The 21089-nt window shown below is 41.8% G+C and overlaps 3 protein-coding genes across 8 annotated transcripts; 1 reads left to right on the top strand and 2 right to left on the bottom strand.

Annotated features, from left to right (window-relative positions):
- The first annotated feature begins 1986 nt into the window (after positions 1–1986).
- prlrb (prolactin receptor b) lies at positions 1987–9731 on the top strand. Of its 2 annotated transcripts, none has more exons than XM_029162818.3 (9): positions 1987–2155; positions 3669–3752; positions 4157–4289; positions 4903–5072; positions 6157–6323; positions 7029–7170; positions 7246–7342; positions 7426–7495; positions 7584–9731. In XM_029162818.3, exons 2-9 carry the CDS (start codon positions 3692–3694, stop codon positions 8262–8264), a joined length of 1521 nt encoding a protein of 506 aa, XP_029018651.1. In that variant the 5' UTR covers positions 1987–2155; positions 3669–3691; the 3' UTR covers positions 8265–9731. The 2 variants fall into 2 exon arrangements, with proteins under 2 accessions (XP_029018651.1, XP_029018653.1); XM_029162820.3 differs by lacking the exon at positions 1987–2155 and adding an exon at positions 4506–4593.
- Positions 9732–10698: 967 nt separating this feature from the next.
- On the bottom strand, positions 10699–16358 carry LOC114862479 (selenocysteine insertion sequence-binding protein 2-like). Of its 5 annotated transcripts, none has more exons than XM_029162813.3 (18): positions 16162–16358; positions 15613–15755; positions 15372–15498; positions 15212–15287; positions 14925–15124; positions 14745–14829; positions 14570–14664; positions 14335–14463; positions 14122–14211; positions 13846–13947; positions 13608–13740; positions 13300–13466; positions 13091–13220; positions 12845–13016; positions 12500–12720; positions 12261–12415; positions 11986–12172; positions 10699–11622 (listed from the first exon to the last, which is right to left on the bottom strand). In XM_029162813.3, exons 1-18 carry the CDS (start codon positions 16168–16170, stop codon positions 11498–11500), a joined length of 2346 nt encoding a protein of 781 aa, XP_029018646.1. In that variant the 5' UTR covers positions 16171–16358; the 3' UTR covers positions 10699–11497. The 5 variants fall into 5 exon arrangements, with proteins under 5 accessions (XP_029018646.1, XP_029018647.1, XP_029018648.1 ...); XM_029162814.3 differs by having other exon boundaries at positions 15212–15284; XM_029162815.3 differs by having other exon boundaries at positions 15378–15498.
- A 322-nt stretch (positions 16359–16680) lies between these two features.
- On the bottom strand, positions 16681–20771 carry mfsd10 (major facilitator superfamily domain containing 10). The gene is made up of 13 exons (XM_029164092.3): positions 20613–20771; positions 19647–19826; positions 19378–19474; positions 19203–19306; positions 18969–19127; positions 18696–18887; positions 18473–18575; positions 18282–18393; positions 18093–18201; positions 17907–17997; positions 17715–17762; positions 17549–17638; positions 16681–17353 (listed from the first exon to the last, which is right to left on the bottom strand). The coding sequence occupies exons 2-13, from the start codon at positions 19797–19799 to the stop codon at positions 17250–17252; spliced, it is 1362 nt and encodes a 453-aa protein (XP_029019925.1). The 5' UTR covers positions 19800–19826; positions 20613–20771; the 3' UTR covers positions 16681–17249.
- Positions 20772–21089: the final 318 nt, after the last annotated feature.

Raw genomic sequence — 21089 nt, 5'->3', positions numbered from 1 at the left:
CTGTGTGTGTGTATGTGTGTGTGTGTGCTCCACATCCCTTCAACATTTTTACTTCACCATCACTGATGGGCTATTTCCAGCTTTTGCAGACAGGGAGCTGGAAAACTACCAGCTCTCTTGTTCAGTCACCTGAGCACAAACCTTTGTTGCCATGCAAGTGAACCTGCAGCGCAACGCTTGACCTGTGTGGATCTCACACTGGCAGAATGCCCACAGTGACAGTCCAGCAAACTGTTACTGTGTAATGGGAGTGTGCCTGACATCCTGTCTGCAGGGAGGCAGCGTGTTTGTTTAGGCCCACACCTCCATCTGTGTCCAGTCCCCTTAAAGACGGACATGGAGGAAAGGGGTCTGTTGCTGATGATTTAATCAAACCTCAGGAGCGAGATACTGATTCCAACCAACACAAACACACCATCTACTTCTAAAGCAAATAATCTAAGTCATGCATTCACCTCATCGCTGCTCCCGTGGTGCAGCGACCACCAAACCTGCGTGTTACGACACAGACACACTATGATTAGCTTTTTCTAGCACTGGTTAACTGTGACTGAAATAACACATTAACTAAAAATTAAAAAACTCTTGAAATAATTCATAATGATTTATGGTAAACCTAATTTCCTTTACTCCACTTAGCTTCTGTGTGCTACTAGTAGTGATTCGTTTGTGTAAAAGGTAACACAGCAGAAAGTGATGCGTATTGATTCAGCTGCGCAGGCTTCTTTAGCTCAGTAAGGAACGGAAAAGTACTGAGTGATTTACACAAACGAAACCAAGAGGACAAACTCAAGTCTATTTATTGAATATAAAGACAGGAAATGTATTTTTCACATAAAGATAGATACGTTTACAAATATGAACCTCCGCTGTATTAAATTTTGTTCTAATGAAACTTACTCTACAGTAGATTATCATGTATTTAAAATTTTTTTACCGTTCTATAATAAAAATTGACAAAAATTCAAATTTTGAATTCAATTAAAGAAAAAACAGCCTCCTCCAAGAACCTGAACATCATTGACCTGGTGGCCGAGTATTTCTAATTTTTAAACCTGCTTGCATATGTGTAACACTATTAAAGAAACACTGGGCAAAGACCATTTAGGACCTTTGAGTTATTCAGTGTTTCCTCTGCTAGAACCAGGTTGGACACAGAGTTAGAGACAGACGCCCAGGAAGCTGTAGCTCTGTTCTGATTGTGCCACAATGACATATGACCATATCCCTGTTTGTTTCAACATTTGTTTTCCAGGCTTGAGATTAAAGGTTTAAAGGCCTTGCTCAAGGGCATCACAATTATGCTGACAACAATTTTGATTTGTAGTTGTTTGCTTGTAGTATGTATGTTAGTTGACAGGACATATGGACTATATTTCATGTATAAACAAGTTAAAATGATCATTTACAACTTTAGATAGGTAATATTATATACGGTGTAAGCATCCAGTGCACGGGATGTACATTTGTTTCACATTCTGCAGCTTGAGTTAAAACCTTCTTGATTCTTTATGACATCTAGTTATACATAAGTTGGTAAAGCTATGATGAATGTTCAGGACTTCTCACCTTCTAATTGATAAGATTTATCATTTATTCGCTCGCATGTTGTGCCTTCTTCAGGTCTGTAGTTGTACATGTTATGAAGAAGTGTTTGAGGAGGAGCGGATTCACAAGATTATTGTATATCAGTCCAGTCAAGACGAAGAAAAGGAGGATTTTCTAACAATCTGGCAACATGAAGGTAGTTCCTGTGTATATTTTGTTTACAATTCGCGTTGTTATATTGTTTTACTCAAGTATTTTTTCCATGTACTACCCTCATATATATGTATATGGATATAACCTTTTGTAAAACAAAAAAAAACTAACCGGCGCTTTTAGGAAGATCAAATCCTGTCAAAGTGAGGCGTCTGCTTGGCTTCACTCTTTGGCTGCACTCAGGTGGGCGCGTCGTGACGTCACAGGCCCCGCCCCTTGGTCAGCAGCTCGCAGTTCCTCACCTCTCGTCGTACCTGAGGTGTGAGCTGCGCCAGTTGCGGGTGTGAGCACGTCGAAAACAGCGATGTCATGACCGAAGAAAGTCGCCTTCGCTGTGTTTGGTGCTACTTCGGTCCCGCTCATTGACAGAATAAGGTCGACGCCTCCTGCAGCGGTGAGTGAGCAGAAGACTTGTGTGTGTGTGTGTGTGTGTGTGTGTGTGTGTGTGTTGCGCTGTAGCAGGGAGCAGCCACAACATGAACACCTTGTTGTGCACTGTAATCCAATACGGTGTGACAATTAAACTGGCTGCCAACGTCTGAGTTACTAGTCTTCAGTTTCTATTAAATCGGTCGTTTTTTTATGACAGTGGTAAATTCTACCGTGTTTCTGTTTTGTGGAGTCCGCTGCTTTGCGCAGTGGAGATTTTTATAGGTCATACTGATTTTCAGCTAATTGATAACACAATTATGACTAATTGATTTACAAAAATGTTTTTTTATGATTCCTCGTAATGATGATAATGATTTTAGCATTTCATCAGCAATGGTGACATATTTATAAAAAGAATAACACAACAGGAGGAACGTGTCAGCTTGTCTTTCAAATATTGCGTCTGTAGTTTTCTGGAAAAGTCAAAAATATGGAGGATTTAAAGTTCTGCTTTGTCCTAGGACATTATTTTTAGAAAGACATTTTAAGACTTTAAGATTTTAAGTTTTTTTAGGTAGGCCCAAAGTAAAGTTAATAGGTTTTGTATGTACCTCATTAAAATGTACTTAGATGAAGTATATTCTTTATTATTTATTTAACATTTATTAAACATGCATTTTAGAAATAAAATAATATTATGTCTAATGGTGGAGCTGAATGTTCAGCTCCAGGTCTTCTTACATGCTCTTCATCTTGTTCACACTGTCGGAGCCTCCTCCAGATCTCACCTTGCTGCAGGTAAAACGTGTCAGAGCAGGTGCCACGGCCTGAAACCGAGCTCGTTGTCGCTGTGGTAACTGCAGGGAAAGGCGGAACCTCACGGGTGCGAAGTGAATGAGGCAAAGAGCAGGAAATCCAGAAAGGGCTCATTGAGGAATCAGGAAGAAAAGCTATTGATTAATAGAGAGTTGCCAGCGTTTAAGTGTGTGTTTCACATGCGTGATGTTCTGTATACCTGAGGTCTTTATCCGTGTCCCTGAATCTCAATAAGAACGACCCCAGGAAGAAGTACATGAAAAAACAGCCTGAAGTTCTCAGGGGGTTCTCACAGTAACAGGGGTCATCAGGCGAATTCAAATGCCCTGCAATAAGTGCTGAACTGATTGAAGGAGTGATTTTTGTCCCACCCCAGGACAGGCCCACAGCATATTCATGTCTAACTGGTAAATCCACTTTTCTTCCTGAAGCCAGCCGCTCCACTTTAACTCTACCTTTGACCCGTCTTCGTTAACTTATAACCCTCACAAACGTTGAGGTCGGCTCTTTGATCAAACGCTTGTGTGTTGCTAAATAACGTTTCAGCAAATGTCCTATTTGATGTATTTGTGATGACGGCGGACGGCGTGCTGGCGTTGGATCCAGCGTAAACACGTTTTGCTTGTGCCCGCTGTTTTCCCCTCATACGGCCTTGTTTGAGGTGGAAACAGCGTGAGGCCCGGCGGCGACATGGCGCTGACGTGACTGTTGGGTTCTAGGGCTCACGGCGGTTGGTGCCGGGATGACGGGGGATCTGGGCCCGTTGCTGCTCGCGCTGCTGTCCGTCGCTGCGATGTGCAACAGTAAGTTCAATGCTATTTGGTTAATAACATTGTGTTTTAAATCCACAGTTGACTTTAAATGCGTGCTATTTACCAGCATTGGTTGTTCTTTGCAACTGCAGCAGCGCAAAAACAATTACCGCCACTGTAAAAAATAGTAGAGTTAAATGATTAAAAATATTAATATGCGTTTGACATTGTAAGTACAGCAATAAAAGCTTCTCCCTTTACGTCACAGTTGTTATGTATTAAAGCACTTCAGTTCTCCTTCCATAAACACCGTCCTCTGTTTTTTAACCTCGCCGTCATTGATTGTTTCTGCAAAAAGAAGTCATGCGATTTCAAGTCCTAGTTGTGGATTCCTTTTTATATTGAGCCTAATTGGGAGCTGGAGTCTGATGCTTGTTTGTTGTATCTGTTGCCAGGTATGTCTCCACCAGGGAAACCAGTCCTGCTTGGCTGCATTTCCCCTGAGAAGGAGACGTTCACCTGCTGGTGGGAGCCCGGCTCTGATGGAGGACTGCCCACCACACACCGCCTCCTCTACAAGAAAGACCGGTCAGTGGACGCTACGTCTGCTCACTCGCTGGGGGGTGAGGGCAGATAGAGGGAGGGCGGTAATGGATGGGGCAGAGGTCCATTAGATGCATCACTATCAGGCCACCAGAACCCACTGGGCTCCACAAAGCAGCAAACGGAGGTGATGCTGTTGTTGAGTTCAGTCGCGAGTGGAAAAGTACCTGCTCCCTTCTTCATGTACTTGTGCTTTTTCAGCTGAAAACAACTCTAAATCTGCAGCCTTCATGTACTTCATACATCAAATGAAGCATCAGGACAGATCAACACTAGTCCAGGATCCAAAGTAAGAATGGGTGATGTTGCTTTTATCTGACTCGACTGTTAATGCTAATCAGACCAACATGTATTAGTCCAAGGTCCTGTTTATAAATTAGACTTTTTTGGGGATTCTTTTACTTTGTAGGTCATTTTAAAAAGTCTCTGATCTGTAACATGCAAAGGTTTTGAAAGTGGAGATTACTGGACAAAGACGTCCAGTTGCTCTGACTCAACGTCCACACGGCCCAACGTGGACGACTGAGCATCTTTACCAACACAGCGCTTTTATTATGCTGACTATGACCAGTTACAGTTTTTTTTTGTCCTTGAACAGGTTTAATGAAACATACGAGTGTCCTGACTACAACTCGGCTGGCAAGAACTCCTGCTTCTTTGACAAGGCACAAACCTCCATCTGGGTCGACTATTCTCTGTGGGTGGTGGCCTCCAACGCACTTGGCAACAGCACGTCTGACTACTTGAAGACAGACTTGATGGAAATTGGTATGTTGTTCAGATTTACTTTAAATGAATGAAAGCACACAAAGCTGACACAACGCCACCTATTTCTATTCTATAATGAAGACGCCTGCTGCATGCCCCCCCCCCCCTGTGTGTGGCCCAGGCTCAGGTCTCTACCAGAGGCCTGGGAGGGTCCTGCTCAGTATCGGACTACCTGAGGTTCCTACTGCAGGACCTCATCCTTCTGGAATCTGATCTGCTTTTGAGGCTTTAGCTCCTTACGCCACCACATTAAATTTTAATTGAAATGCTTAAAATGTGAGTCAAGATATTTTCAGATAAGCTTTAGATTACGACTGGAATAAAACAAAAACAATTAAGTGTTTGTGCCACTTTGCAGCTTTTTTGCAAGAATAATGGAGTAAATTCCTAACAATTAATAAACTACTGGAAATTGCTTTTACACTGAAGTTAGACATTTTACACTGAAATTTGACTTAGGCTTCATTTTTGATATCAACATTGTACTATTTATGGCTTTCTTTAGACTTTGTCCTGTATTGTTGTATTAAGACACAGACACAACTGATTAACAAAAGAGTTTCCACTCTAGAAAAGATTCAGGTCAGAAAGGCCCCTTTTTTTACCTAAACGAGCTTTGCTTTTCTGTTACACTGGTAGTGATCCACGGGATCCTGCTGCTTGTTTGTATTCGCTTGTGTGAAAGGTAACGCAGCAGAAAATAATCTACTGATTCAGCTAATGATTGGCACAGTTTTATTGGCTGAGCAGCTCAGGAAGAAATGGAAAAGTACCGAGTGACACGCGAGGTACGAATGAATGCAGAATGAGGCGGAACTGGTTTGTGCCTTGTGTTGAACTTGTGTACAGTCTGGGGTCATATTTCACAGCTTTTTTATGGCCGCGTAGGTTATCGCAATACACTGGCCTAACAATAACGTGGTGGAGCGTCCTGTCCTATATGTGCAAAAACAGGGCCTGCCCTATATTACAATAATGTTTAACAGTAGACAGACCAAGACCTGCTGCGAGTCCTCGTCGTGCTTTTAGCCTCGTTGGCGTCCAGTCCGACAGCAGAAAACTTCAACGTCTTTGTGTCCCACAGTCAAACCCAACTCTCCTGAAAACGTCACACTGGTGGTGGAGCAGAGAGACAACAGTCAGTGTCTCGATGTCCGATGGAAGCCTCCCCATAACATAGACACCAAGTCTGGCTGGGCCACCATTAAATATGAAGTAAGGATCAAAGAGGAGGACCGAAACCTGTGGAAGGTCAGTGTTAATCAATTGCAGTCACTTTTAGACTTATCCTGAACATTTGTTTGTATGAAAAACATTAAAGGTAACTTTCACTTTTCAATATACAAATGATGGCTCCTATAAAGTAAAACAGGCTGCACCTACAAGTAAATGCAGTTGTAAATCCCAGTGCAACACAGACTGCATGAAAGTTACTGCAAAACAAGCCAGAAGTGTGGAACGACGCAGAAGATTTGGAAAGAGTTGTTTCACTTCCAGAAGATTAAATCGCTGTTAATCGGTCAAACAAACTGGAGGTTATAGATGCAGTAAAGTACAATATTAACTGCTGTTTAGCCCATAAAGGTGCTTATGACCTTGCATTCAAGGGTAGATATAAAGCTACAATCCCTTTCCCCACCTTCACTGGTTCTTCTCTCAAGGTCATCGGTAAAAAGTTTCAATAGATGTTAAATGGCTGTGGTTTGAAGTGAAGCTGGATGAAACTAACAGCCTCTAAGCTTATCTTCCCATCAGGTATTTGACAGCCAGCAGAGGGCAATGGCTGGACCTCAGCCCACACTAAACATTAACAGTGAGCAGTATATTCTAGCCCTAGTGTACACATCAGGTCTAGAACCCAAGGTGACACTGGGTCACACAACAAAAAGGCGATTTGTCCGTATTCTGCTGACAACTCAGCAGCTCCCGTGTGTTTTGTGCTTGCCTCCTCCGCAGGAGTTCACCTCAGGCACACAAACCAACTTCGTCCTGTACAACATCGATCCTGGGGTGACGTTCGTGGCTCAGGTGCGCTGCAGACTGGACCACAGCACCTGGAGCGAGTGGAGCAACGTCACCTCCATAAAAGTGCCCAACTGTAGGTCTCACATGCTGTTAGGAACGATTTGCTGCTGTTCCATGTATTCATAATCAATTACGTTTTCTTCTCTAGATTTTCAGAAAGAGAAACCGTTCTGGATAATTATTTCCATCGTCACTCTGGTCTCATTCATAACACCAATGTGTCTCTTGATCACTAAGAGAGAATCGTACGTATCTCCTGCCAAGGCATCTACAGCTCTGACATGAACTGGCTGTGATGAGACTATTAATGGTTTGTTTGCTTCCCCAGTGTGAGACAGTTTCTTCTGCCCTCGGTTCCTGGTCCAAAGATAAGTGGAGTAGACGTGAAACTTCTCAAGGTAACTGCATTTAAAACCCCCACCCTCTTTCTGACCCTCTTTCTGAATAGAGCTGTAGCATTAACTTTACCTAATCCTTCATTTCCAGTTTGGGCAACCAGGAGACATCACTAATGCCCTCATCATCAGCCATAACCTTCCTCCTCTGGTGCCTCTGGAGGATGAGGTGGAGGAGTACATTCTCGTGTCGGACAACGTTGACGAACATCTTCCAGACACATGTGGTTCTCAAATAAGGAAGAAAAGCTTGATTCCCACTGGTTTCTATTTGGATTTAAACATCCCAGTAGACAATGAAGCGGATAACGTTATAAAAAACAGCTCTGTCTCGGAGGTCACGTCATCAGACATGGGGGCGATGCAGAGACACCTCTGTCCAGGTCACGCAGATACAAACTGTCAGAGTTCAGCAAATTTCAGCGGAGCAGCTGAAAACGTCACCCAGCCTCTCGCAAACAGCAGCTATGTGGACGTTCAGACTCACGACATAAGAGAGGTGAACTACAGCCGAGTGGACGAGGTGAAGGGGGACACCATTATCCTAGTGGAACAAGACAACGCCCCCGGATACATGGACATTCAAAGACAGGATGAGAACGTCGCGCTGGACTACAGCCGGGTGCAGGAGGTGCAGGCTGACGACACGGTCGTCCTGGAGAAACGAAGGGCCGCCGCCGCCTCGCCGGGCGAGAAGCAGAAGCTGGGCTCTAGGCCGTGCACAGAACTCAGCAGCGAGTATGTGATGTCTGTGCCAGCAGCATCTGTTTGAAGCCGACCCCCCACCCCCACCCCCTGCCGGGGGACGTTTGGTTCATGAACCTGCATCCTTTACTTTTCCTCTCTTATTGGATTGGATGGTTTGCTGTGAAATCAGTGGCCGCAGGATAAACCTGAACGGCACTCGATCCCAGCTGGGATAGGCTCCAGCACCCCCGTGACCCCGCACTAGGGAGTAAGCGGTTAAGAAAATGGATGGATGGATGGCACTCGATCCTCAGACCCTTGAGTGCATCCCGTGGGTTAAATCTTCCTCCTCAGTGCTTGCTTTAGTTATTTCTAGTTCTGAGTGAAATATCTCAACCAGTACAGAAGGGATGACCGCATTTGGGCCTTTACAGAATAATAATGCTCAGTTTTGAGAGCCTCTAACTTATTCATGAGTCACCGAGAGGTGCGCGTCTGAGTGGAGTGAAACAGTTGAACACCTACTGGCTTCGTTATTGAGAAGGTGTAAGGAAGAAGATTAAAAACTTTAGGTTCTCTACCATCAGGTCACGTTTTCATTCTGTCTAGTGCTAGTTCTGTCTTGTGTAAAATACTTTTACACACATTCTGACATCAGCTGTGCTGTGTCTTCGCTGCTAATTATGACGTAGGCTGAACGTGGCCGACAGGTGGCCAGGTTCAGGCTTCACAGAATACACGTTAGTTACTTATACAAATGAAGCGCCAGGCTTCACAGAGCAGCCGCTGATGATGATGATGATGATGATGGTGATGATGATGATGTTTTTGCAGTTTTTGCCTCCGGTAGGTAAATTCAGTTCATGCTGGTGGTTTGTTCGGTATCTTCCTGTATCACTGCCACAGCAGGTGCACGCAGTAACATTCTAATGAGGACATGTAAGCAATGTTATAAAATAGGTTGGCACATAAATATAGCAGCCGGGTAGAAAGCATTACTATTTATTTCATTGTAAATAATGTATACACTAAAATGCCACAAAACGATTTACTGTTTCTGATAAACTCTGTTTTCCAACATCTTCAAAACTTTCATATATATAACTAGTTGTTATTTAAAAATGTATCATTAGATAAATCAACATTTACTTTGGTTAGAATTTAAAATTTAATTTAAATTTAAGACTTTGAGGCAATAAATCAGTTTAGAAACATTTCACGTTACGGCACATTAAATAAACTAATCAATGTTTCAACTGAAATAATTGACATCTGTTGACACAGATGGCATCTAATCAGTTTGTATTTTGTGCTCATTTCACAAACATAAATTATGGTACACTGTTTGTTTTACATGCTGTACATTTGAATGACACACTGCAGTTCATGCTCCCATTTCTTTGTTTACGAAGGTTGAAGACGAAGAAAATCACACAAAGCCCAAACAGATCTATTTGTGAACTGTGGCTTTTTAACTTCTCATTGTGAATTTTTAACGCAAAACAAACATGTTAGAAAACTGTTTGTGAAACAATAAATCTGCTCCAAAATGTGTTGTTTATGGTAGTTTTTATTTTATCATTTAACAGATCACAGGACACATTCAGTTTTGTAACCTTGTCCTTTGTGCCACTGGACTCATGACTCTTGCTGTTTGACATTATCTAGTTATACATTTGAAGTCCACAGTAAATACCCACATTCTTTTAATCCAAATCAACCAACCATTAAAAAATTATTCCTATTTCTTGAAAACTGTTGATTGATAAACAATAGTAACTAGTTACTATAAAACTAAAGTTGGTTTCATTCGACACATTTTTTTTTTTAGTTTGATCTACAATTGTTAAACTACAGATTTTATCAACTGCTGCATCCCCACAGTAAACGATAGTCTGGCTCCATCTTAAGGAAACAAGGTGCTTCTGCCAGCACGTCTGCAGCTCAGTAAAACCTGTCACATCTCATTTGTTTATCATGAAACTAAAACCAGAATTAGATCAACTTTTCCAAAACGTTAAAAACTGCAGCAGAAATAAGCTCAAATATTAGCACAGTTGCACTAGATTTTTTTCCATCAGTTTTTTTCCAACCCTAAATTTCATCTCAAATCTAAATTTTGCTGTTTTTAAATATTATTGCTTTTTGATTGTCACCCTTTGATTTCCCGTGTATTAAAATAAATTAACATTTTAGGTAACAGCATTCTTACATTCTAAAAGGCTGCTATGTACACCTAATAATATATGGTATTTATTCAGGGAGGCTCAGAAAGGAATTATTATCGGTATGAACATGCATTCTGGTAACTAACTGTCCTAATCTTCGTTGCTGTACGGTGGAAGACATCAACCAACAGATTTAGGACAGAGCACTAAAGAGCAAAGATGACCTCAAAATGGGGGAAATGAGAGAGTTGAAATGAGAGCTCCAACACCCTGGTTAGCATCATAGCGTCTCACTGCTAAGTCTCAAATCCTAAATGAAAGGAGGCGTGTCTCACAGTAAAGCAACCAAAATCAGTACAACCACTTTATGCCATTAACCACAATGCACTGCAATGTCAATAACAATGGTAACATCATATTGTAGCTCATTATTAAAAGTTTCTTTTAAAAATGATTTTCAATGTCTCAAATTAAATCATACATGTTGACATGATTTTTGAACAACTAAAACATTTGTGGAAACAAAAGCTCTAAACTAACATTTAATTGACACCATGCGTTCATACTGAACGCTGTCACGGCAAATCCATTATTGTCACTAAAAGGTTCTATATGAATAGGTTTCGTATGTTTTAGCAACAGATGAATATGATGCTGTATTGATGATATAAGTACTGTTTGGAACCAGTACAGAGTAAAAATGTTGGTCTTGATACAAAAGCCACAAACACGGTGTTGTGCACATCATGAGCACCATATTTATCGATTTATGACTATTTCGCTCAGAATCAGACATTTTAAATTCATTCACTGCACACAGCTTCACACGTCCTCTTAAGTATTCGCATGATTTCAAAGAAAGAGAATTCATATTTTGGGATTTCTTCAAGTCAGCAGTTTGGTCCCAGTAAGAATGTTTACAACCTTCTACATTATGTAACTGTGCCCAAATATGTTCAAATTAAAATCTGTTCTGATAATAACTGCCAATATTAGCAACAAAATTAATTTCCTCTCTTCAGGTTAAGAATAACTGCAGCATCTCCCGAGTCTCTTTTCCAGCGTGTGCTTTCAACTCCATCCTAGTTTCTTCTGGTGGGGTACCAACATAAGTGCATTTAGTTTTGAGGCACAGAGGGCTTCACCACTGTCAACTCTTGTCATCGTCACTGTTTTCTGTACATTCACTGTCCAAGTGCATTGAGCTCAGCTGCTCCTCAAAGTTCAAAATGTTATGGTTGTATTCCTTCTCCAACATTTTCTTCCAGATTTGCACTTGAAAATATAAAAAAAGGGAATTATTAGATTTTTAAGATTACATTTAGTGATGTTTTTTGACAACTACATACATGTTAGAGGTTTAACAGTTATCTGAATCCACTGTAGATCATAATGTTTGGGCCACAGTTTAAGTCATAATTCAGTTTTTAAATTGCATGGCCTTCAGTCTGCTGTGTCGCTAATGACTGCACATCAAAAAAATAGCCGATAAACTAAACACTACTTTAGACTATTTCTTAATAAATGACCACACATAAGATACAGTCTTGCTTTAAGAACTACTACACCTCTAATACATTCATATCAGTGCAGTCACATAACTACAGCCTTTGATTGGAAGCTGTGCCAGTAACTTACTATATTCTGGTTCCTCTACTTGTGTGTGGGGACTGGACTCTGTCTTGTTAGCAGGGCTGCTGATCTGCAGTTCTTTCTCTGTGTTTACTGCCTGCTCTGACTGGCCCACCTTCTCCTGACTTGTCACCATGACTTCGTAGGCAGTTCTGGCCTCAGATGACAAGTCGATCATCTTATGATAGCAGTCCTGTGGGTGAAGAAAAGAAAGATTATAGCTTGTTATATTTTCATTGCTGTGACATTTAATGTAATATAAAGAAAGTCTGAAACATGACCTGTGCACCATCGTAGTTGAAGATGCCCACCACACTGACAGGTACTGCCTTGTTGACGCAGCGACCCAAAGCTTTCCTGGAGAGGGCGAACACAAACGGCACCCCTTGTTCGCGGCACATATCAATGATGGTGTGTAGAGCCTCATCTAGGCCACCTGTGGGCAGTCACATATTTCGAGATGACTATTGCAATTGAATAGTTCGCTGAAAACCTTTCTGGTAACCCCTGGACACTGTACCTTTGGACTCGATCCGTTCACAATTGGGTGAGATGATGATACACTTAACCTTCCTCAGTTTTAGATGCTTCAGGACCTCTCTGAGCCCCATCACAAGCCGTCTCTTCATGCGGGCCTTCATAGGGTCCTTCTGGTACAGCCGGTCCTGGAACCGAACCAGCTCCTTTAGCAGGTCTGTTACGCACTCATCTATGTCCTTGCTCAGCATCTGGCTGCAATAACTGACATGTACAATGCATATCAATGTCTGAACTCAAACACATTGTCATCTGGCAACAACACAATCAGCACAGACAACACAGAGTGGGAATATAATATAGATACATGATGTTTATGCAGTCTTACTCTCTGAACTTTCTGCTGTGGATTTTGTGTTGACTGCCTGCTGAGGGAACAGGTAATGTGGATTCTTGGTCTTCACCAGGCTCCTCATTCTCCTCGTCCACCTCCTCGTCCGCACCATTAAATTCCAAGTGATCAAGTTCCTCTCCAGGACATGTCACCTCCTCTAAAGGTTCTGAATCACAATAAAAAAATCAAATTTAACAACTTGAAGCCATAATGACCGGAATTTGCACAATACTATCTGACCTGTTGCATTAGTGTCACACTGCTCCTCTCCTGCAGCATCATCCACAGGTTTGGTCTCATCTTCAGGCAGAAGGCCTCTCTCCTCCAACAAACGTCTCTGTTTCCTTTCCTCCCTTTCTTTCAAAATGACCTGAGGACCAAACGTAAATAAACTCACATAGCTGCAATGCTGAAACACATTATTTTCTTCTGTATACGGGTGGACCTGCCTTCTTCAGGGGTGTGGGTTTCTTGGCTTTAGGGACCTCTCTCTGCTTTCCTTTCTTCACTAAAGGGCTGGTGGAGTCCAAGGGATTATGTGCAATTTTATCTTGCTGCCAGGGGCTCTTCTTCTGAATTGGTGGCTGCTTCTGGACAACAGGAAGTCCCCCACCAACTACAGAAATGATCACATTAAATCACTTACTCGAGGCCAGGTTTTAATACTGTGCACAAACAGATTGAAAATGTTCAGCATAGTCTAATAATAAATTAAATATTTAACCAAATTCAGCCAAAATTGCTGACTTTAGCCCACCTGAGAAAACAACCGGCTTAGCATCCTGCTTGGATTTTTGAGACTGCTGCTTCTTTTCCAGGACAGCCAACATATTTCCTATGTCTAACTGAACAGGAACTTTGCTCTTTTTCCCTGAGACCTTTTCAGTGTTCTAAAAAACAAAAGAACACGAACAGTTGTATAAACTATGATCAAGCCTCAAAACTCGCCCTGAAGGATATTAAAAGGTCTGGATATGTAAAAAGAGAATGTAAACCTGTGCTTTTTTAACTGCCTGTGCAGACAGCATTTGTGCTTCTAGTTGTTTTTCCCTGTTCAGGTCAACAAACGGATGTGAGTCCCTTTCTCTTTGGTTTTCCTACAAAGCAGGGAGGGACCCATCACATGACACGCTTACAAATTGCAAACAACTCTTATCGAATATAATCACTGGCCACTTTAGTAGGTCACTGGCATGATGGCCCACCAAATGTGATCTATTATAGAGATCATTATCAATGTGAAAACACCTCATAGGGTAGAATTAAAGTACCTCATTGTATAACTTAGCTGCATTGCAGCTACTTGTCAATGTTCCAGGCCCTGCCAAAGCAAGAGTCAAGCCTGGAAACTCCTCCTCATCCTGATAAAAATAAAAAAATAAAAAAAATAAAAGGTTTTACACAAAAAATATAGACTTATTAAAGACTAAACATAACAAAATGCTTACAGTAATTAAATATCATATGCAAGAACTGAACTTTACCTCAAATTTTGGAGGCTCCTGATAAATGTTCATTGCTTCTGACTCAACTTCATCAGCACCTTTAGTCTTCTTTTTCTTTTTTCTACGTTTTTTCTTACTTGGGTCTCCTGCTTCCTGTATTTCCTCTGTCTGAAAAGATACACAACAAATACAGTTTAATGTGAAATGTAGAAATTAAAAATATGTATATTTTTTCTCTAGCAGTGAAGAGACCAGACCAAACATGCCTCAATACCTGAATGTGGTTGCTGCTTAATGTTTTTTCATCAGGTGTGGGTTTCTTTGGAGGCTGAGAGGCAACACTAGCCCAGGAGCTCACCACAGGCTGACCTTTTTACAATACATACATACATAAATACAATAATCAAAAGCTGTAATTTTTGACATTGGTTCAGAGATGTCTTCCTTACTTGGTGAAGCAGCAGAAGAATCTGGCTTATCAGCAATAGCACTTTGTTGGACATCAGGATGTGTTGATGATCCCCTGTTATCAAACTGTAAAACACACACATCAATGCTGAACTTATGGATAGAACTTTTGTTAATGACATATTTAGTGCAAACCACATATAAGACTTTAGTGGGCTCACCTTCCACATAGATGCTTGTTTCTGGGGATTGGATGCAGGAGGTGGACCCCAACACTTAACGGAGGGAGGATGTATTTTGCCCAGGGAAGCACCAGCCAACTCTGGAAAATCAGCCATCTTGACCTCAAATGGAGTCGAGTCATTTTGTAAAGGTTTTGGCTTTCCTACAGCATTTGGGGCAGGTGCAGCTCCTCTGAAACCTACAGAAAAAAACAAGTTTAAACAAATATGTTCTAGGAAATGAATTCATCTGAGAGTAAAAAAAATACTGTGTACTGAGTAACTACCTCTTTTCTGTGCATCCGAAGAGCTTCTGCCCATCATTCTGCCTTGAGCAGGAGAGTCACCATTTACCTTCGACTTCTCCAGACACAGATGAAACGGAACTAATCAATTTAATAACAGGATTTCACAATCTAGCCCACTATTTCTTTAAACAAAACCAACTTTTACTTGTGGATCCTTTGTAGTTCTGTCTCTCTGCTGAGCATCATGTTTGGTTTCTCTTACAGGACGGCTGTGGCTGTAGCCGTGACTCTTTCCTTTTGGCTGTGAGTTCATACCTGATCGGTTCCTGGTCAAAGTTCAAGAAAAACAACAACAATAAAAATGTAAATAATGTAAACTGGGACCATTTATAAACTTAAAAAAACATAAAAAAAACAGTCATGCGTATTTGGCGCTTTACCAGCTTGAAAGGTGATCGGACACATGCGGGTTTGGTGACACCAGAGGAGCTGAGGAGGTCGAGTGTTGCTCTGCAGCCTCGTTCCTCCCTCTGCTCTGGTGTTTGGGCTCAAAAGACTGGACAGCAGATGGTAGTTTGCGCCCCTGTGTAAAACGAAGCTTGTCAACAGCAGTCATCATAACTGCGACCTTTGATAGTTATGTTGTTGGTTGTACCTCATTTTACGCCATTACCACATTTTATATAAACTTCTCACATGCACTCAGCTCCTGAATTGAATGCAAGTTATTTATTTCCAATTAGTCATTAGCGACTGCGACGCTAGTCCAAAGTTTAAGCCTTAGCGTCTTAAGTCTTAAAACATCTTAACGCATTGTTGTTGTGTTAAGGAAAACGTTTCACGCACCTGTATGTTTTATTAACCGTACAAATTAAGTTTGCAAACGTTTGCAGAAGTTGATAGTGAACACATTCGTCCAGGTCAGCATTAGTTGTGCGTTTCTAGCTAACTTGCTAAGTGCTAAATGTAGCCGTTCTTTTATTAAATACCGTGTCCATCTTCAGGTTCCCCTTCGTGCAATCACATTTCCACACGTCCACGTGTTGTCAAACTACCTGTTACAACAGTACCACATTTACAAAGTGCTCTTACGTCCACACCAACACTGCGCCTCGGTATCCAGCTTATAATAGCATAGCAGCGGCTAGTCGGACCTACGGAGGCCTCGAAGGGTCAAAGTCCAAAGTTCCTCGATTTGTTACCGCATTCTGTTTTAAGAATCTGTATGGTATATTAAGTCATCGATGACTATAACCAATAACTAAATGTTGTGAAAACTGGAGATACTGCAGTAAAGATGTTTTCTTAGACTTGACTAAATGTACTTTTATTCCTTTCCAGATTATCCTTAATATATCCTCTAGCATTTCTAAATGAAAAGTCTTCCACATGTTCATAACATACTTTTATGGCATGTACCTTCAACTAAATTCTCATTATTTATGTTCCATCTACTTACAGTTCATACCAGTAACAGTTGAAGTAAGACAATAATTAATCATCAAAGGCAGGTTTTGACTCGTTTATTGAGTTACAAGAAAATATAATATCAGTTTTAAAGTAATAAGAGTAGTAATAATAGTAATAAAATACAAAATAGCTGATTAACCCTAACCCTTAAATACTGCATTATAAAATTTGTTCTAAAAGCAAAGATGTGTTGCACCTTAACCCATTCGACCCATAATATGCACTAGTCAGTAATAAATGATAATGGAATAATGTGCATATATTTCACACCTGTACAATAAAAGCTGCTCTGTCAATCCCTCAGTTTTGGCAAATGCAGTATCTTGTGTTTATAATTATTTTTTGATTCAGTGTTTCAGTGTTCTTACATTGTTTTCTACCGGGGGTCTGAGAGTAACATAATTTCAATTCTCTGTATGTCCCAAACATTGCAGAATTGTATTGTATTGAACATTGTACTGTAGAAATTGGCATTAAGAGTTTTCCTATACTGTGCATCTCCTCATTATTGTTGTAATTAGTGATAGCTCTGTTTTTCCAGTGGATGTAAACATCACAGTGTTCATTCAAGCTGCTAAAGACAAGTCTCTTTTAAGTCCCAAGCTGCTCATTCCTCCTTTAACTTCCCGGCCATGTTTAGGAAAATTAGAGGTACAATGAAAGAGGCTGACATGAGGAGAAAACAGGTCTGAGCTCCAGCTATCCAGTAAACTGTGAAGCAAACACAAGAGGGGAAAGTTTTGTGGCTTGTTATGAGGATTAGACATTTAAGTAGAATTAAGGGGAAGAAATAAATGTTAAATTAAAATTGTAAGTGTTAAAATAAGAAAGAACTACATCTTTATTTACAAAGACTATATATTGGCCCTTATTAATGTCTTCTGTGTTTTTGATGATTTTCATTACCTGACGATGATATAACTGGTCCCAGTGCTCGAGCCAGAGCGCCCAAACTGCGCAGGATCCCCATCACTGTGCCCTTCTGATTGGCTGAACCTGGAGGCATATCCACAGAAGATGATCAGCAACATGTTTCAGTAGAGTTCAAATGAAACAGCAAAAGAGGCTTCACCGTGGTCAGAAACCAGTGTCGACAGGCATGGAACAACAATTGCAGCTGCTGTTAAAAGAAAAACAAGATAACAGTTTAATACATAATTTACTGACAAGTAGCAAATTTTCAAATACTAATATTCATCAAGAAATTAATTATTAAATTCTAGTTTGTTTCACAGCTTTGTATAAAAAGGATGTGTTCACTCACCAAAGGAGTATAGAGCCAGGCCGACGTAAAGCATTGTTATATTCCATGATAACCCAATGAGAATAAATGCTGGTATTATTAATATGATTGCCTATAAACATGAAAACACAGAGTCATTAGTTTGTGCATTGATGCATCTTGTTCTATCAGACATTTGTCATCTAAGCTGATAATGATCCTCTTTACCACAGTAACAGCCCTGATGTGGTGACCAGGTTTGATTCGGCGAGCATATCCCCCCTGGATCAAAGCCATGATGACGCCGATGAAGAAGAACATTTTTCCCTGCTGCATGCTGTTCAGAGACGAATGCAAGAATGTGTTCCAGTGTTTATTCTAACAGAGTGCAGAAGCTTCGTGTCAATGAGTTCATACCTGGTGAAGTGGAAACGTTGGTGCGTCAGAAAACTCAGCGTAAACTCCAGACCAGAGAACAGAAAGAGGTAGCAAAAATAAACCAGACCCAGCACCTGAAGTTTCTTCATTTCTGTAAAAAAAAAACGCATAAGCACTTTCATGCTTGTAGGCGTCTGCTGCACGACACCGTGCACTACTGCAGTACTCACTTTTTTTTGAAGGTGCGTCTTTTGTCCTAGTCACAGCTGAAAAATAGAAGAGGGATAATGGACTGAGGAGGTCCCTGGAGGCTCCGAAGCCTGAAGACGAAGCCTAATGTAAAACAAGAGGAATCTGTCACCATAAGTACCACACGAATGCACTCTGGCATCGCCTCCTAATCTAATTCTAAGTCTCCACGCTGAACCCTTTTGAGCCCCGGTGTAGACTGACCATGACGTCCTTTTTGAATGTCTCAGGCAGCATGAGCCAAATAAAGAGCAGATCAGCAGCGCTGAAGCCCAACGCAAGCAGAGCCGGCGTTTGGTAGAAGACACTTCCCGTGGTTTTGGAGGTGAGGGCGAAGTAGGCGCCCATCAGAGGCCCCACGGTGAAGCCCAAGGAGAAGGCGACGCCAATCATGGCCTGGAAACAACACAGCGCACCCACTATGCTTTTATCCCGTTAATAACAATCGCCTGTGTGGCCGCAGCAGAGCGCGCCTACCATTCCTCGGTTCCTTGCTTTCAGGGACGGCAGGTCTGCGACGATGGCGGTGCAGAGGCTGACGTTGCCTTTACAGACGCCCCCAATTATCCGAAACAAGAGGAACATGCTGAAGCTCCGGGAAACTGCCCAGACGCCGTAGGAGGCCAGGAGGCCCAACTGAGACGCAAAACACGCAAATGAGGCGCGAGAGACGCGGCGCTGCTGTTCGACTCAACCGGAAGATGGACTGACCGTGGTGAGGAGGAGCAGAGGTCGTCTCCCACGGCGATCGGACAGAGCCCCGGTTACGGGCGACGATAGGAACTGCAGCAGAGAGAAGAGTGACCCGATCAAGCCTGAAAGACAGGAGTTCAGTTTGAAATGACCCGATGTCAGACTCACACAGAGAAGGTGAAATCAAACACACCTCCGAACAGAACGCTGTTGTACTTCTTCTCCATAGGAATCCCAACAGCCGCCCTGAACCAGTCCACAACACCCTGTAGAGACTGGTAGACAACATCCTGCCGAGCGGAGTAACACAAACACACCACATCACGCACTGTGAACGCAGCACAGCAGCTGCTTTCAGGGAACAGCTCTTCCCACACAGGCCTCTGTGATCAGAGTGCTGTCTCTCCAATGAGTCTCATTCAGTCAATCTTTACGCTGATTATGGTCAAAACACCAACTCACCCCAGTTTGTGCATAATGGTCCAGGATGGAAGGCAACAGGGGTAGAATCAGAGTAAACCCCAGCAGGTCCAGCAGCAGGATGACAAACACAGTGTTGATGACCTTTGACGAGAACGACTCACCGTCGGCTGTACATTTATTTACGGTGGCCATTCCTCTGAATGCGCTGCCTTCCAGGTCCTGTTAGAATAAAGGAAAACAAATGACACATAATCACAAACATGAAACAGTCATTCATATAAATTATTTATGGAATCCTAACGTTCCTGGTTTGAGCTGCCAGTAAGGTCATCTGACCCACTTTGCGCCCATTAACATAAGTTAATCAATTTGTCACCGTCTCCATCCTCTCACTGATTAATATCACATTATACAGACCAGCAGAATGACTCAATTGGAATTCTCGGGCAGCCACATACACATCCATTGTTTCCTGTCCAAGGACGACTGACCTGTGGCCTTAACCACGAACCAAAGGAACTGGGAGTCGAACCTCCAACCCTAGAAGCGACATGTGGTTTAAAGGCTTCGGAAGCAAGTTTAAAACTTGTTATTGCACAACCCTCGGAGCATGTAACAGGTTTATATGGTCTCCGCGTGCCAGATCTAAACAAACCGCCGTTTATAACCTGCAGCCGGAATTATTCCACACCCTCTTCCAGTATGTGACCAGGAAAGATGAAGAGACAAACGTTCAGGAACAAGGAAACATTCACCTAAAACTCATCGCAAACTCTGTTTATTCGTGTTTATAGTCAGGCTTTAAATGCACCACGATGCGAACGTTTAGATCAGTGTTAAAATGCAGCCTTGCTCTGATACAAAACTTTTCTGACACATGAGGGGACGTTAGTTTCTTTCGCACGTAATCGCTGATATTTCACTGACCAATGACTGTGAGCATCATCGCGTTTCTCCTTCTTTGTACTGGTACATTGTGAAGCGAACGAACGCCGGTTTACTCACTTGCTTCTGCAGACTCGTCAATCAGAACAGATCACAGCGACTCGAGCAGCTCCGAGCTTCTCTCATCAGTCCATTATTACGGCTCACACCAGGAAGCGGTGTCCGCTTTCACCGGGGTGACAGCATGCGTCGTAACCAACGCACACAAACGAAACGAAGATGCCGCCTTCACGTGATGCTCGTAAACCAGGCGATTCCTGGTCGACCACATGTACGTGTAGTTTTAATTGAACTTTATTGATCCCACATTGGTGAAATTAATCTCTGCATTGTTACTCATCCCCTAAAGGAAGCAGTGATCTTATGTTGGGTCGCTTACTAATTATTTATTAATTACAACATAATTTTGTAATACTAAAGCCTAATGTATTTATAAATATATTTTTATATTAAATCTGTATAATAGAAAGGTGTTTCATTTTGTGAAGTGAATCCCCAATCGATTAGGCAACAAAATGCAGTTTTGATGTTTTTCTT

This window comes from Betta splendens, chromosome 9 (genome assembly GCF_900634795.4).
Source record: "Betta splendens chromosome 9, fBetSpl5.4, whole genome shotgun sequence".
In the NCBI taxonomy this organism is placed as follows: domain Eukaryota; kingdom Metazoa; phylum Chordata; class Actinopteri; order Anabantiformes; family Osphronemidae; genus Betta; species Betta splendens.
Note: the sequence above shows the minus strand (reverse complement) of the source record. Positions and strands in the feature narration are given on the sequence as shown.

Bases quoted from the DNA above. Each gene is read 5' to 3' on its own strand.
- mfsd10 (XM_029164092.3), bottom strand. From the start codon at position 19,799: ATGGCCACCGTAAATAAATGTACAGCCGACGGTGAGTCGTTCTCGTCA. The intron at 17,998-18,092 runs GTAAAGAGGATC...TCATGTTTATAG, and splicing joins ACATCAGGGCTGTTACTGTG to GCAATCATATTAATAATACC. The intron at 17,763-17,906 runs GTGAGTGAACAC...TTCTTTTAACAG, and splicing joins CCTGGCTCTATACTCCTTTG to CAGCTGCAATTGTTGTTCCA.
- LOC114862479 (XM_029162813.3), bottom strand. The intron at 13,017-13,090 runs GTCAGATAGTAT...ATTGTGATTCAG, and splicing joins GTGTGACACTAATGCAACAG to AACCTTTAGAGGAGGTGACA. The intron at 12,721-12,844 runs GTAAGACTGCAT...TGTACATGTCAG, and splicing joins CACAGCAGAAAGTTCAGAGA to TTATTGCAGCCAGATGCTGA.
- prlrb (XM_029162818.3), top strand. From the start codon at position 3,692: ATGACGGGGGATCTGGGCCCGTTGCTGCTCGCGCTGCTGTCCGTCGCT. The intron at 6,324-7,028 runs GTCAGTGTTAAT...CCTCCTCCGCAG, and splicing joins AGGACCGAAACCTGTGGAAG to GAGTTCACCTCAGGCACACA. The intron at 7,171-7,245 runs GTAGGTCTCACA...TTTCTTCTCTAG, and splicing joins CTCCATAAAAGTGCCCAACT to ATTTTCAGAAAGAGAAACCG.